Raw genomic sequence first — 14171 nt, 5'->3', positions numbered from 1 at the left:
CTTGGAGTAGGATGATATAAGTCTCTCTGCTCTTCTTCAAGTTACTATTCACAGGATCAAAACTTTATAATCCACACACAGGTACCTATAGATATGGAGCTGCCCTTTTAAGAGCTCTCATGGATCTATGTAGTACCTAAGTATCTAGGAATATATAGTAACCTGGGTTTTTTTTTATTTACTGAATTGACACCAATCTTGAGTCTAAAATGTAACAATATGGAATTGGAAGATTTTGGAGTTTTAAGAGCCATTTATGGACTCACTTATGTGGGAATATGAATATGGATATGATATGATAAGAAAGGGATAACAGAATGAAAGGAGCAGAGCATATTGTAGGAAGAGGGACAAATTTCTTTGTCTCCACTTAAAGAACAATCCTTTGTTACCTTTTGTAGCAATTACTTAATTACCAAGGGAACGGAGAAAATTTTCCCTTCGATCTCATCTCTTACTCATACACACTGTTTTCCTCATCACCAAAGCAGCTTTTCTTGGCTAAGCTGAATAGGGTGAATGTGCCATTGAGGAATGATTGTTTTTTTAGAGATAAAAACATTCCCTTGACTTTGAGCTTGCATTTTCAAGAAATAGTATTTTTGGTAGTAATAAAATGTGTTTTTGTAGTAATAAATAATGAAATGTGCCTTTTGTAGAAATAATAAAAATTAAATTTTAACCTTTCAATATTTGTCTATTATGTTTAGCTTCTTCTAGGTTTTTTCATATTTCTGCTTCCTTTTGCTTCCCCGGCACTCCGAGCAATTCTTATGCCAATCCATGTTTATTCTGGTCTGCTCATCTTTGGAATAGTGATTGCAACAGCACTTATGGGAGTGACAGAAAAATTGATTTTTTCCTTGTAAGTATATGCAGTATTTCATCATTTCTCTACTTCATCCTTTCTATATTAAATATTTGCTTTCTGAAAGCACATAATATAGCATTGAACTTTCCCTTTTCTAAAGATGATAAAAAACCTATAGAGGTTAAGTGATGACTTTGCCCAGAGACACTGCAGACATACTTGCCCCATTTAGTTCACAGGAACCCAACATCCAATTGGTCCTATAAATTCTTCAGGCATTTTATTTTGAGCAATAAATTAAAATTTGATTTCACACATTGATGTATGGTTTTATTTTTAATCATTTTCTCTTTCTCTTTAAAGGAAAAATCCTGAATATAGTAAATTACCACCAGAAGCTATTTTTACCAATATTCTTGGCGTTCTCATTCTGGTGTTCGGTGCTATCATTTTTTGGATAGTTACTAGGCCTCAGTGGCAGCGTCCCAAAGAACCAAATGCTAAACTTCTTCAGCCAAATGGAAGCACTCCAGAGGGTGTTGATTATTCTGTGACAGGCGACTTTGGCAATTTGGACAAATCTGATGTGGACAGTGAAGCTGCAACAAGAAAAAGGAACTTCAAACTGGATGAGGCTGGCCAGAGATCAACCATGTAAAGGACTACTTGCATGTTGTCTTATAATCTCACTTCAAAACATCTCCAGCTCAGCTGTACCTTTCTATTCAGCTACAAAAACCATTAAATTTTATCATATCCATTTATTTTAACCAGATGTATTAAGTTGCGTTGTTAAAAAAAAAAAAAAAAAAAAAAAGATTATATGGTGTGGTTGAGGGCTAGAACTGATTTGAACTGAAAAGAATATGATCAATTTAGATAAAACCTTTTGAGACATAACTTTTTTCTTCCTCAGAACACCTAGACTGACTGTAAGTTCTCTGATAGTATCCTATCTTTTTGTATCCTCAAATGTTCAGCTAAGTGCCTTGCAAAGAACATGTACCTAGTCAATGTTTGTGGTTTACTTTGATTGATTAGAACATCCCTGATCTTAAATTATAACCTAGTGTCTGTCATCTTCAGTTTCTCCTTAGGTCTCCTAAGCTCAAGAGTTAGACAGGACTGAAGAAATTGTTTCAGAGGTCTCAAGGAAGACTAAAGTTATTGTTGAGCTCTCAATGTTTTTATAGAAACCTAGGTGTCATTAGGTGCTTAATAAATGCTTGTTCCCTTTTCTGCTTTCATAGTGAAAATATTACATTTACCTAAGAAAAGTTAGCAAGATAAACTGGGCATACTGTGCCCTTCTATTTTTTCCCTTTCTGCTTGTAGAAGAGCTTCCTAATGTGGGTTCAGGTTGGGCCTAACAATATGAGCTTAGATTTTGGAATCCTTGTGAAATGACTTTGTAACTGGTTGGTCCCAGGAATTACACTGGCTTTTGGCCAGGTGAGTCCCTCCAAATTGTCCTCAGTGCGGTCCTGGGGCTAGGGATCATTCTAAGGGAGATATTCAAGCTTCTGCTAGAACAATCCTAAATGCTTGAGGAATTTCCAGAGTAACATTTTGCCCTTTATTTTCTCTAAACTGGAGTAACATGGGATTTAGTTGCATGTTGTAGGGAACTTTATAGATTTAAGTGTGCTCACCTGAGCTCACCTCAGTCTTAATTGAATCTTAGTAATATACCAAAATCAATTAGACTAAGGAAGAAGTGAAATAGGAGCATTTAACTACTGGATTTCTCTCCTGTGACTGAATTCCAAATAGCTAAGGGGTGGGACTTTAAAGATAACTGATCTTTCTCTGCCCCTGTCAGCTGAAATGGGCTTTCAAAACCACAGTCCATTTGATTCTGGATAATTTGATGTAATATAATTATATTCTATGTAATGTTCCACCACTGGCTGTTTTTATTCTTCTGGATTTTAATATCTGGACAAAGTTGGGTATGAAAGTCAGAGAGAAGCCTGTAGGATAAATCAGAGCTAATAGCTAGTTTTTCTACTCTCTGTGCCTTCCAGATCTTGGATAAATCTCCACAATTTTATTCCTGAAGCCTTAGAAGTGAGTAGGACCTAGGTCTATAAATAATTATTTAGTCTCTCAAGATTCCATTGTATCCCCTGTATTGGAACTTTGAGTAGTGGGAAAGCTCTGTACCTTCTCAAAATTTGTGTTTAGTTGGTTTCATTATTTTCCTCCCACAAGTTTTGTAATAGCACTAATATTGCAAATACATTTAACAAGATTTTTTTATGCTTAATAGGAAAATTGATTCTTTATTAGGTAACCAGAAATTGTTTAAATAGATAAAAAGCCATTTATATTTTATCATATTCATCTATAAACTCCCAGCCTACTGCTTTGGCTAGTCACTCAAGTATTTCTTGAGTGCCAATAAAATGCGCTATCTTATTCTTCCTTTGCTTTATCAACTATTTCCCATGGATTCATAGCATTGTCAGAATAGTGACTCCATACTATGTCAATTTCTATGAAATCGGTAAATAAATTTAGAAAAAATCCACTAAACTGAATCTGGTACAGTAAAGAAATGGATTGCAACTTTGCTTGGGGAAAAATAACTTTTCATAGATATATGCGTTGTTTCAAGTATACACATATATTAGGAGCTTGGGGGCAGCCCATTTTGGAGGGAATTATTTGAAATGGAGGTGTCAAACTCAAGGACCACGGCCAGCAACAATGATGCCATAATCAAATTAAAATGTAATTGGGAAAAGTTTAACAGGATAAATAAAGATATAATAAAAATAGGTAATATAAATTTATGACTTTCTAAATCAATATGTGATTATAGGGATCCATTTCTCTTTGAATTGGCATCACTGCTGTAATTCTAATTAGAATTCTAATTTGAATTTGATACCACTGCTCTAATTCTAATTCAATAAGATTCATGAGAAGTTTCATTAAAGACTATATGTTAAGCAAAAACATTTTTTAGTTGATTTGGGAGGTTTGGATGCTGAATCCTTAGCACTTGGGATTACTTTTTTTTTTATTTTATAAAGGATTTTAAAAAATGGATGTCAGAGAAAAGTTAATTCTTGATTTGCTATTAGACTCTATTACCCCATTACTAATTATTTGGGCCACCACTTATCTTAGCCCTTTATTCAACCTTTCTTGTAAGCTAATTTAAGAGTAATCTTAAAAGACATTAGAGGAGTGTCTTTTCCTTCTTACATAGCCTCTATAAAAAACAATCCATAGTAAAAATATGTCTAGAAAATCTTTTTCATCTTAGATTCCTCTTAATTGGCTTTTGTACTAATGATAATTGCACCTTTATCTTTCAAAAACTGATATTTCCCCTTAAAGAATCTTTCCTCACCACCAAATATCTCATATTAAGTTTAAAAGAATAGGTGAAAAGGAAACCTTAAATATTCCCAAAAAGTGATTGAATCTACCCAAAGTAATTATAGCTTATATCATCAGTAGAGATGGTCTGGCTTGGCTCACCCCATAATCTAATTCCAGGAGAGAAAGCTTTATTTTAACACTTATTTAAACCAGCACCAAAGTAATTTCTAACAGTGGTTTTGTCAAGAAATTTAAATGAATATACTTTTTTGAATGAATGTCATTAAATGATAATATCTTCCTGCTCCATAGATCAAAATGAATGGTTGCCATGTCACTTTCTTTTCAGTATTTAGATGGCTTCCTCAAGCCCAGATATTTAGAAGAGAAATCTTAAAACCTGCAATTAAGTGACAAAGAAACCAACAGCACTTTAAAGGAACATACTGGCAAGTGGTTTTGGCTATTCAGAGTCCAGAGTAAGAAAGTTTTGGTTATATAGAACCCAAAATGTACAAGTCATTTTGGTATAGGCCTTTTCCTCTTTTGAGCATGAAATTCCAAGAAAATGGCTATGCTGTTGACGCCCAAGTCTCAGATAGGGAGTATAATCATTAGGTCTATTCAACCACAGTGATTACTAATCTACCAAAAGAGGGAAAAAAAAAAAAAAAAAAAAAAAAAAAAAAAAAAAAAAAAAAAAAAAACTTTGCATCAATTGTGAGGAGTTAAATGATAGCAAATTTTTTTTTCTTGACAGTGACATTTTAAAATAGAAACACATAGTATAATGGTTATGTTGAACTAGGAATCACAAGAAAGTACAGTAGAGTACATAAATAATGATTACTTATCATGTATATTGTACTTTAAAATGAAGACAGTTGTTTTAAACTAAACAAAAGGTTTTCATCTTGAAAGAATTCCTTTTATCTCAGTATGTTCATGGGAGACTTTCAAATGATCTGAATATTTTATTACTTGTAGAACAATGCATCTATTTTTCCTAACTGTTTTTATACAGTAATAAAAATTATTTTTGAAGCTTTCATCTCTTGTTTTCAATTTGTACAATGTACCTAGGTCTTGGCACAATTTCAAAGCTTTTGGTCCCAGAGTTTTGGGAGTGGGGTGGGTTTTTATTATTGTTGTTGTTTTTTAGGATGATTCTTTCACTAAAAAGGCTGGAGTTTTTCCTATATAATTGTATATGGAATTCCTTACTACTATCCAGGAGGATGATCTTCAACTGTGAAAAATATTTCTTATATACAAGGTCATTATTTATTCCTTTATTATTTCAACATTTATTAAGTACCTATTCTATACCTAGCCCCATTGGATGATGGAGAAATATAACAGTCCACAGGGATATCATGAGCATAGACTATGTTGGATCTATCCAAATGATGTATCAGACTGCTATTGTTATGAGGTGTTTGATTTATCACAGAATTTCAGAATTGGAAAGGGCCTTATTTGTCATCTAATCTAACCCAAACCTGAAAAAGATCCTCACCACAATATATTTGGCAAATCTTCATGCAGATTTTGCTTGAAGATTGTTAGTGAAGGCAAATCCAGTGTAATATGGGAACATGATTCCTGATGTATCTGTTTGCCTCTGCAATTAGGATTCATCTTTCCTGGTTCTATTCCATGGATCCAAATGGAACAAACCTTATCTCCCTTCTACGTGACAGATTATCAAATACTTCAAGATTTCCATCATGTATCTCAGAATATTTTCTTCTCCAGGACCCAAATCCCTAGTTCCTCTGTCCAATCCTCATGTGAAATGTTTGTTTATTGTTATGTTTGCCTTTCCCTGGGAATTCACCAATTTATCCATGCCCTTCCTAAAATGTAGTGCCTTCAGTTAAACACAAGATGCCCCAGATAGTCTGGACATTCCCTTACTTATTCTGGAAGTGAGGCCTCTTAATGCATTCAAAGACCACCTTAGCTTTTGTAGCTGTCACATAATACTATTATTTGATATTGAATTTTTGGTTCATGAAAACTCCCTCATCTTTGTCAAACAAGCTGCTATTGAACCACATCTTCCTCATCTTATATTTATGAAGCAAAATGAATGAATGAATTCAAAGGCAAACTTGAATTACTGCTATTTAAATCTACCATATTAGAGTTAGCACATTTTTCTGACTTGAGAAGATGTTTTTGGATGATAACCCTGTGATCTGGCAAATTATTCATCTGCTTCTGCTTCAGTTCAACTGCATATTTTATAAAAATCTCATATAACTTTCTCCAAATATTTGTTTATACCTTACCCTTCTATTCACCTTGCATTGGACAGGTATAATTAATTAAGCCTTTATGATACTTATGCTATAATGCTTGATATCTATTGGGGCTAATCTCTGCATATAAAAAGTCCTCACTGCTTATCACTCTTGGATCCCACCCTGTCAATGCAGGCAATTTCCTGGTTGGTATAAGCTTTGTCAAAATCTGTGACCCTCCACATTTCAGATTTTCTAAGTGCTAAGTTTCCAGGGGTGGCTACAGAGAGATAATGAGAGTTTTTTGCTTGTATCTTTTTTTGGTTTAACTTGAACCTGAGAGCCTTTTGATAAACTTCATGAGTATTTCTTGAAGAACTTGATGTGCAGCTTCAATTAGTCCATTATTGGGAGACACAGTCATTAAAAACTTAGGATGCTATCAAAATAGAATACCTAAAACATACTATATGGTTTAACTATCATGAAATAAAGATTCTGAAAAGGTCATTATCACAAACTTTAACATTTGCGGTAAAGTGTCTACGAGAGAGTATGTGACCTATAATTGTTCAAAGAATTTCTTTTTTCTTTTTTTTTTTTGTAAAGAACAAGGAACTTCAGTGTTTAAGTTACATCAGCATATATATGAAATGGAAGAAAAATTTAATTGCCCACTAGTTTAATATTTTTTCTCTTGGAAAATGTTATTACAAAGTTTCATTGACTATGATAATACTAACACGATAGTTACACTCTCTTTTATGCAGTAGAGATTGTCCTGAAAAAACTGTATAAACAGCTATTAAATTTTATCTGTTTTTTTATTTGCATCATCATTTTAATATTATACTATTATTACTACTTTTGTTATTTTTAAAGGATTGGTAGTGAATCAGTTTTTAGCTCTAGGCTTCTCTGCTATCAACATTTCTGGGAATATGGGATCATAGATTTAGAGCTGAAAAGTCTAGTCTAATCAATCAACAAGCATCTATTAATCTCCTACTATGTGCTGGGCACTGTGCTAGGCACTACAAAGATTAATAATATCTAACATTTATATTAAAAAAAACTTTAAGGTTCATAAAGTACTTTCCATTTTTTTCATTTGGTTTTCTTGACACCCAATGAATTGTTGTTGTCATTCCAGTTGTATCTGACTCTTCCTGACTTCATTTTGAGATTTTCTTGGCAAAGATATTGGAGTACTTGTTTTTTCACTTCTCCAGCTCATTTTTACAGAAGAGGAACTGAGGCAAACAGGGTTAAGTGATTTGCTCAGGGTCACACAGCTAATAAGTGTTTGAACTCATGAAAATGAATCTTTCTGATTCCCAGCCCAATGCTCACTGGGCCACCTTAGTTGCTCTATGAATTAGGAACTATTATCATCTCCATTTTATTGATGAGAAAAATCAAGACGAATGGAAATGGCCCTGGATGCAATGGGAGACCTTGGCCTTTTTGAACAAAGATCTTCAACAGGTCTCAGTTTGACTGAAGCTGAGATCAATAGAGGCTAAGTGACTTACCTAGGATTATACAGGTATATCTGAGGCAGGATTTGAACTTTTATAGTCCTCCCACTAGGTCTAGTGCTCTATTCAATAGCTGCCTGAACAAAAATGAAATAGATCTACTTTTACTTTATTTCTATCCAGTGTCTTCATTTTGTAAATGAGGAAGTAAGGTCCAATGAGATAGAGTAAGCTGTTTAAGGTCAAAAAAGCTTGATTCACATTTGAACTCAAAGTCTTTAGAATCAACCTTTTGCAGGAAACCTTTCTCAGTTTTCCTTCCCACCACACTTTCTCTACTCCACCCTTCTCTCAAGTGGTTGCCATCCTTTTACACTGTAGATAAATTGAATGTACAATTTTTTTTTTGCTTGTTGTCTCCTCCCCAAGAGCTTCTTAAGAGTAGGGTTCATCACCCCCTTTATTTGTATCCCTAGCATTTAAGATAGTGTCTGGCACATAATTGCCTTGCTCAGCATCACGTAGCTAGTTAAGTGTCTGAGGCTAGGTTTGACCTGACGGCTTCCTAATTCCAGGTCTAGCATTCTGACCACTGCTCCATCTAGCTGCCCATGTTGAGCTGAATAAGGGAAAATAACTCTAAAGAAATCTATTCTGGATGTCCAGCCCTTGCTCAACTCAAGATTTGCATACTCAGAGAGCACCATCCTGTAGAGATGCTTCATTGGACACTTACCTCTCTCTGTCAGGATTCTGGGCTTCAAGCTGCCAAATTGTGTGTGTTTGTAGAAGAACAAAGAGGAGTAAAAGGAGGAAGAGAAGAAAGAGGAAGAGCAGGAGGAAAAGGAAGAAGAGGAAACAGAGAAAGAGAAGAAAGGGGAAGAAAGGAGAAAAAGGGGGAGGGAAGAGAAGGAGGAGGAGGAGAAAGAAGGGGAGGAAGAAGAAGAGGAGGAGGAGGACAAGAACAAGAACAACTCTTGCATTCCCTTACTTTTTACCATTTGGTTTTGCCTAGAAACTTTAAAGAGTAGAAACATCCCAAGGACTTGTCTTAAGGGTAAAAGTTGAGGGACTATACAGAGCTCTTTCTCCTCAGCTCTTCCTCCTTTGGTCAGAACGGCGGAGTCTGAGATGGATAATAGAGAGTAAGAGGATGACTATACAGGCAGATTTGACAAACCCAGGAGAGGACTTAGAGCAACACGGGGAATCATAATAACAACAATAATTAGTAGCACTTGTATAGTATTTTAAGGTTTACAAATATCCTCTCACTGATCTTCACAACAATCCTGGGAGGTAGGTGCTATTATTTTTCTCCTTTCCATATTAAAAAAGCAAAGACAAACAGAGCTTAAGTGACTTGTTGAATTTGAACTCAGGACTTCCTGTTGTCAAAACTATACTCTATCCAGTATGCTACCCAGTATATTGTAAACTGAATACAGTATAGACCTCGAATAACTTCCAAAACTACTAAAATAGTAATAAACAAAATCCAACCCAGCAATATCATTGCTCACCCCCCACAACCATATAATAAAGACACCCCATTTCAATCCTGACCCACACAATCATACATACTTACACACTAACCTGTATATACACACATCAACATATATATGTATACATGTATATGTATATATTCATTTAACATAAACTTAATAGGACATATATCTCTCAGCCCTTAGAAATAAGAATTAAATACTCCAGGGTCAGAGAGAGACATGAGAGCATCATTTGGGGACTATCCTATGTTTCTTATACTCCTTTGCCGACTCAAAGAAAGATAAACCAAGTTTTTTTCCTCTGAAACACACCCATGTATTTCTTGAAGAATTCTTGGGTCTAAGAGAAGCTACAGGCCCACAGTTTTGTGATGTTTTATTGTGCTTTGTTTTGTTGAATCTGTGCAAAAACTAAAACACTTTGTATTTGAGCCTGTTGGGAGGTAATTCCATTTCCCAGAGTTACAGTGATTTAGGGCTCAGTAAAATAATACAGATACAGGAACCAAGCAGGGTTTGGTCAGGGGGAAAGGCTTGAGAGTTAATTCTAGTTGGAAAAATTCCCACCAAGCACACCCTGTAGACTGACAAGATAGAGCAGCCGCCCAGAGGAAGGCAGAGCTCTGAAAGGACATTAACCTTCTGACATAGAAAGTCTGGGGCTCCCCAAGGTGTTTCCACTCAGTAAAGTGGCACTATAACTATCAGAAAAGAATAGGAACTTGTCCAACATCTGAGCCTTCCTGTTGAATCACATCAGGTTAGAGGTTAGCAGAACCACTGATGGGTAAAGTTAGATGGGCAGGGAGAAGTTAGGGGGCCCAGGTGGTTCAGTCATTTCAGTTGTATCTGGCTCTTTGTGACCCCATTTCTTGGCAAAGACTCTGCAGTAGTTTGCATTTCCTTCTCCAGATTATTTTGAATATGAGAGAACTGAGAAAAATAGTGTTATGGGACTTGCTGGTATCACACAGGTAGTAAGAGACTGAATTTAAACTCAGGTTTTCCTGACTCAAGATTAGTGCTTTATCCACTCTTCCATCTAGTTACCCTTCCTCCCATGTGAAGCTGCTAGAAATCCAGTCAATCACATGGAGTTGGAAAGCCAGAATTCAAGAAATCATCCCTTTTCACCTGAGCATCCTTTTCCTCCTCTTACTCTCATCTTTTTTTGTTGTTGTTGTTGTGGATTATTGTTCTTATTTTCATATTTGTCATGTCATGCAAGAAAAATCAGACCAACAGGAGAAAAAATCATGAGAAAGAAAAACAAACAAACAAAAATATAAAAACACTATGCTTTGATCCATATTCAGTTTCCATAGTCCTCTCTCTGAATATGGATAGCACTTTTCATCCCAGGTCTATTAAAATTGATCTTAATCATCTCATTGTTGAAAAGAGCCACATCCATCAGAACTGATCATCACATAATCTTGTTGTGCTGTGTCCAATATCTTGGTTTTATTCATGTCACTTATTATCAGTTCATGTGTGTCTCTCCAGATGTTTCTGATGTCATTCTGCTGATCATTTCTTATAAAACAATAATATTCCATAACATTCATAGGCCACAATTTATTGAGCCATTCTCCAACTGATGGCATCCACTTAGTTTCCAACTCCTTGCCACTACAAAAAGGGCTGCTACAAATATTTTTGTGCATATGGGTCTATTTCCCGTTCTAATGATTTCTTTGGGATACAGACCCAGGAGATACTACTGAATCAAAGAGTAATGCACTACTTTTTTTCCATTATGAGAACCTTCTCCCTTTCCCCTATTAGAGCTCCATTTTATGTATTGTCTTCCATCACCAATTGCTATCGAGCTTTAGTCACTGAATGGATATGGCCTTAATCAACAAGGCCTTATCCTGAGACCTGCTGAAGATCTTAGTTTAAGAAAGCCAAGTCTTCCATTGCGTCCAGGGTCATCTCCAGTCATCCGGATCTATATCTAGTCACTTCAGATGGTTCTGAAGGAGAAAGCCTTCCCTCACTTGAATTTAATTCACTTGCAAGCCATCACCTCTCTGAGGTCATGGTCCACCTCCAGAATAAAAGACAAACCACAGCAACAATAACAATAGAAAGCAAACTGGTAGAATCAGTTTTTTTTTTCTTTTTGTGTCTATTTGTATCTGGAATCCCAAATATCATCAGACTGATTATCTGTCTAGTGACAAGTCTTAGCTTCATAGGATTAGAGGTAGAAGGATTGCATAATGGAAAAAATGTTCACTCTGGAGTCAGGGAGACTCAAATTTGTGAATTCAAAACCAGTCTCAAAAAAAAAAAAAAAAAAAAAAAAACCAGTCTCAGACACTTCTTCGCTGCTTGACTAAATTTCCTCATTTGTAAAATGAGTTAGAGAAAGAAATGGCAAACTGCCCTCCAAATGGGGACAGAAAGTCAGATATGATTAAACAGCAACAAGAATTATCTACAGTAGTTCGATTGTTCAAGAAACTTGCCCCAAAGGTTAAGTAATTTGTTCAGTCAAGCAATAAGTAGTCACTTATCTAGCTAAATATTTTATTGACATAATTAAGATAAAGACTATTAAGTTATGCTTTTTTCTCCCTAAATGTGAATTTTAAAAGTGTTTAGAGAACCTAGGTTACTTTTTATTAGATTAGGTTGGTTAAGTAGAAAAATATTTTATCAGAGGGCAAAGTGAGACAGCTTATCAATCAGACCAATGACTCCTAGCATGTGTTCCCTGACTACATACACCTGGGGGTCATGAGTCCACAAGTGAATTCATACCTAAGTAAATATTATATATAGCCTAAAGAAGTGATAGCTCTTATAATAGATTGTTGAATCGTTTTTCAGTATGTCTGAGTCTCACTGCATTTGGGGTTTTCTTGGAAGAGATATTAGAGTGGTTTACCATTTGCTTCTCCATCTCATTTTACAAATGAGTCAATTGAGGCAAACAGGGTTGGGTGACTTGCCCAGAATCACACAGCGAGTAAGTGTCTGAGGCTATATTAGAACTCAGGTCTTCCTGATTCTATGCGTGGTGCTCTATCCATGATGCCATCTTGCTGCCCTATAGCAGAATGCTCATATTAAACAATAACTCATATTATTATTATCATCCCCTTTTTACAGAAAAGGAAAAGCAGGCAAACAGAAATTAAAAGGTTTGACAATACAAAGAGGTCCCAAAATATTTGGAAATCACTATGGCAGATTTTAAGAATTTATTATTATTATTTTTGGCAGCAGCACTCTCAGAACATAAGGCATGTACTTGAAAATTTAAGACAAAAACAATTCAACAAAAAAAATCCTTCAAAAATTCCAAGAATAATCCAATTACAGACATAGTTGGATCCACTGGAAAGAGTACTAAAATAGGAATAAGGAATTCTTAACTGTACCCTCTTGGCTTTGCCACCACCTAGCTTTGTGACCTTGGGAAAGTAATTTGCCTTCACTAGGTCTTAGTTACTGAATTTGTACAATGAGAATAGTTTTTCAGATTGCCTCTGGAGGCAATATACCATAATGACATGACACGGCCACCTCCCAGTCAGGAAGACTTGGGTTCACATTTTTCCACTGACATTTAGTAGGTGTGGGACTCTTGTTTTTTCATCATTTTTCCTCTACAAATCATGTTATTGATAAAAATGCTGAATATTTATTACAATTAAGAAAATTAATCATTAATCACTAATTATGCCTTTAGTAGTCCATTGTTTTCCTCATGAAATCTTTATTAAATGAACAATTGCTCAAACTTCATTAAACAAAATGCAACTTTTTAAAAAAAGTTGTCTCTAAGCCATTGGTAGTCACAACAAAACCTACTTTATGTATGTTTAGAAGAGTTGCATGTGCTTAACCTTTATTGGATTGTTTGCCACTTCAGGAAAGAAGAAGTAAGGAGGGAGGGAGAAATTTGGAACACAAGGTTTTGCAAAGGTAAATGCTGAAAACTATCTTTGCATATATTAGAAAAAATAAAAAGTTATTATTAAAAAAAAAAAGGAACTTAAAAAACTGTTTCATGTTGTCGTGTAAACAAGTTGGAAATGTATGGGCACAAGTCTGGTTACTACCAACATTGCCAGAGTTCCCAGCTTATGACTTTTCACCGCACCAATAATTTCACTTCATTTTAAACTAATGCACAGTAGCGATCTGGTTAACTAGCATTCACACAAGGAACTGGAACCTTCAAGCAAATTGCATCATATTAAACTAGAAGTTTCAGGCAGAAAGCTGTGCTGCCTTCTGTGACTCAAAATTTGCACCTAAACGTATCTGACTGCAATCTTCTGGTTAAGCCACTTTAATTACTGTGGTAATACTAACTCTCAAGAGCCACAAATTAAAGGAACCAAATTCAGGCTTGTCTATAGAATGGGAAGACCCACAGCAAGTACAGGAAAATACTATAAGAGAGCACAATTTAGTTTGATGAAATTTTATTTAACTTATATCCAAAGAACTTTTAATGTATTCTTGCATTTTAACCTATCACTGTCACTACAGTAAATGTAATTTTGACCAAAGGGAAATTTGGATTTACCTTTTAACATATTATTAACTAAAACTGAGGCAATCTGAAGCTTTAGGTTTTTATCACAGCCTTTTTTTTTTTTTTTTTTTTTTTTTTTTTTAATCACAACACAGTCTTTACCAAGTGCCTTCCAAATGCCTACAGTTTTTTCAGGGCTTTTTGATTTAAATGTTATTTTTCAAAATCATTTTTCATGAATTTTTGAAATGTTTATTCACTCTATGTACATTTCTACTTAAAAGT

General features: G+C 35.0%; 1 protein-coding gene across 1 annotated transcript in view; it reads left to right on the top strand.

Annotated features, from left to right (window-relative positions):
* The window catches only part of LOC127557786 (plasma membrane ascorbate-dependent reductase CYBRD1), a 36451-nt gene extending 31255 nt beyond the window's left edge, over positions 1 to 5196 (top strand). Inside the window, exons 3-4 of the mRNA XM_051991098.1 lie at positions 711 to 865; positions 1175 to 5196. Of these exons, the coding sequence (XP_051847058.1) occupies positions 711 to 865; positions 1175 to 1469 (450 nt within the window). The 3' untranslated portion in view covers positions 1470 to 5196. The remainder of the gene's footprint in view (positions 1 to 710; positions 866 to 1174) is intronic.
* Positions 5197 to 14171: the final 8975 nt, after the last annotated feature.

Source organism: Antechinus flavipes, chromosome 3 (genome assembly GCF_016432865.1).
Source record: "Antechinus flavipes isolate AdamAnt ecotype Samford, QLD, Australia chromosome 3, AdamAnt_v2, whole genome shotgun sequence".
Taxonomy (NCBI): Eukaryota; Metazoa; Chordata; class Mammalia; order Dasyuromorphia; family Dasyuridae; genus Antechinus; species Antechinus flavipes.
This window is presented reverse-complemented; position numbering and strand designations above follow the sequence as displayed.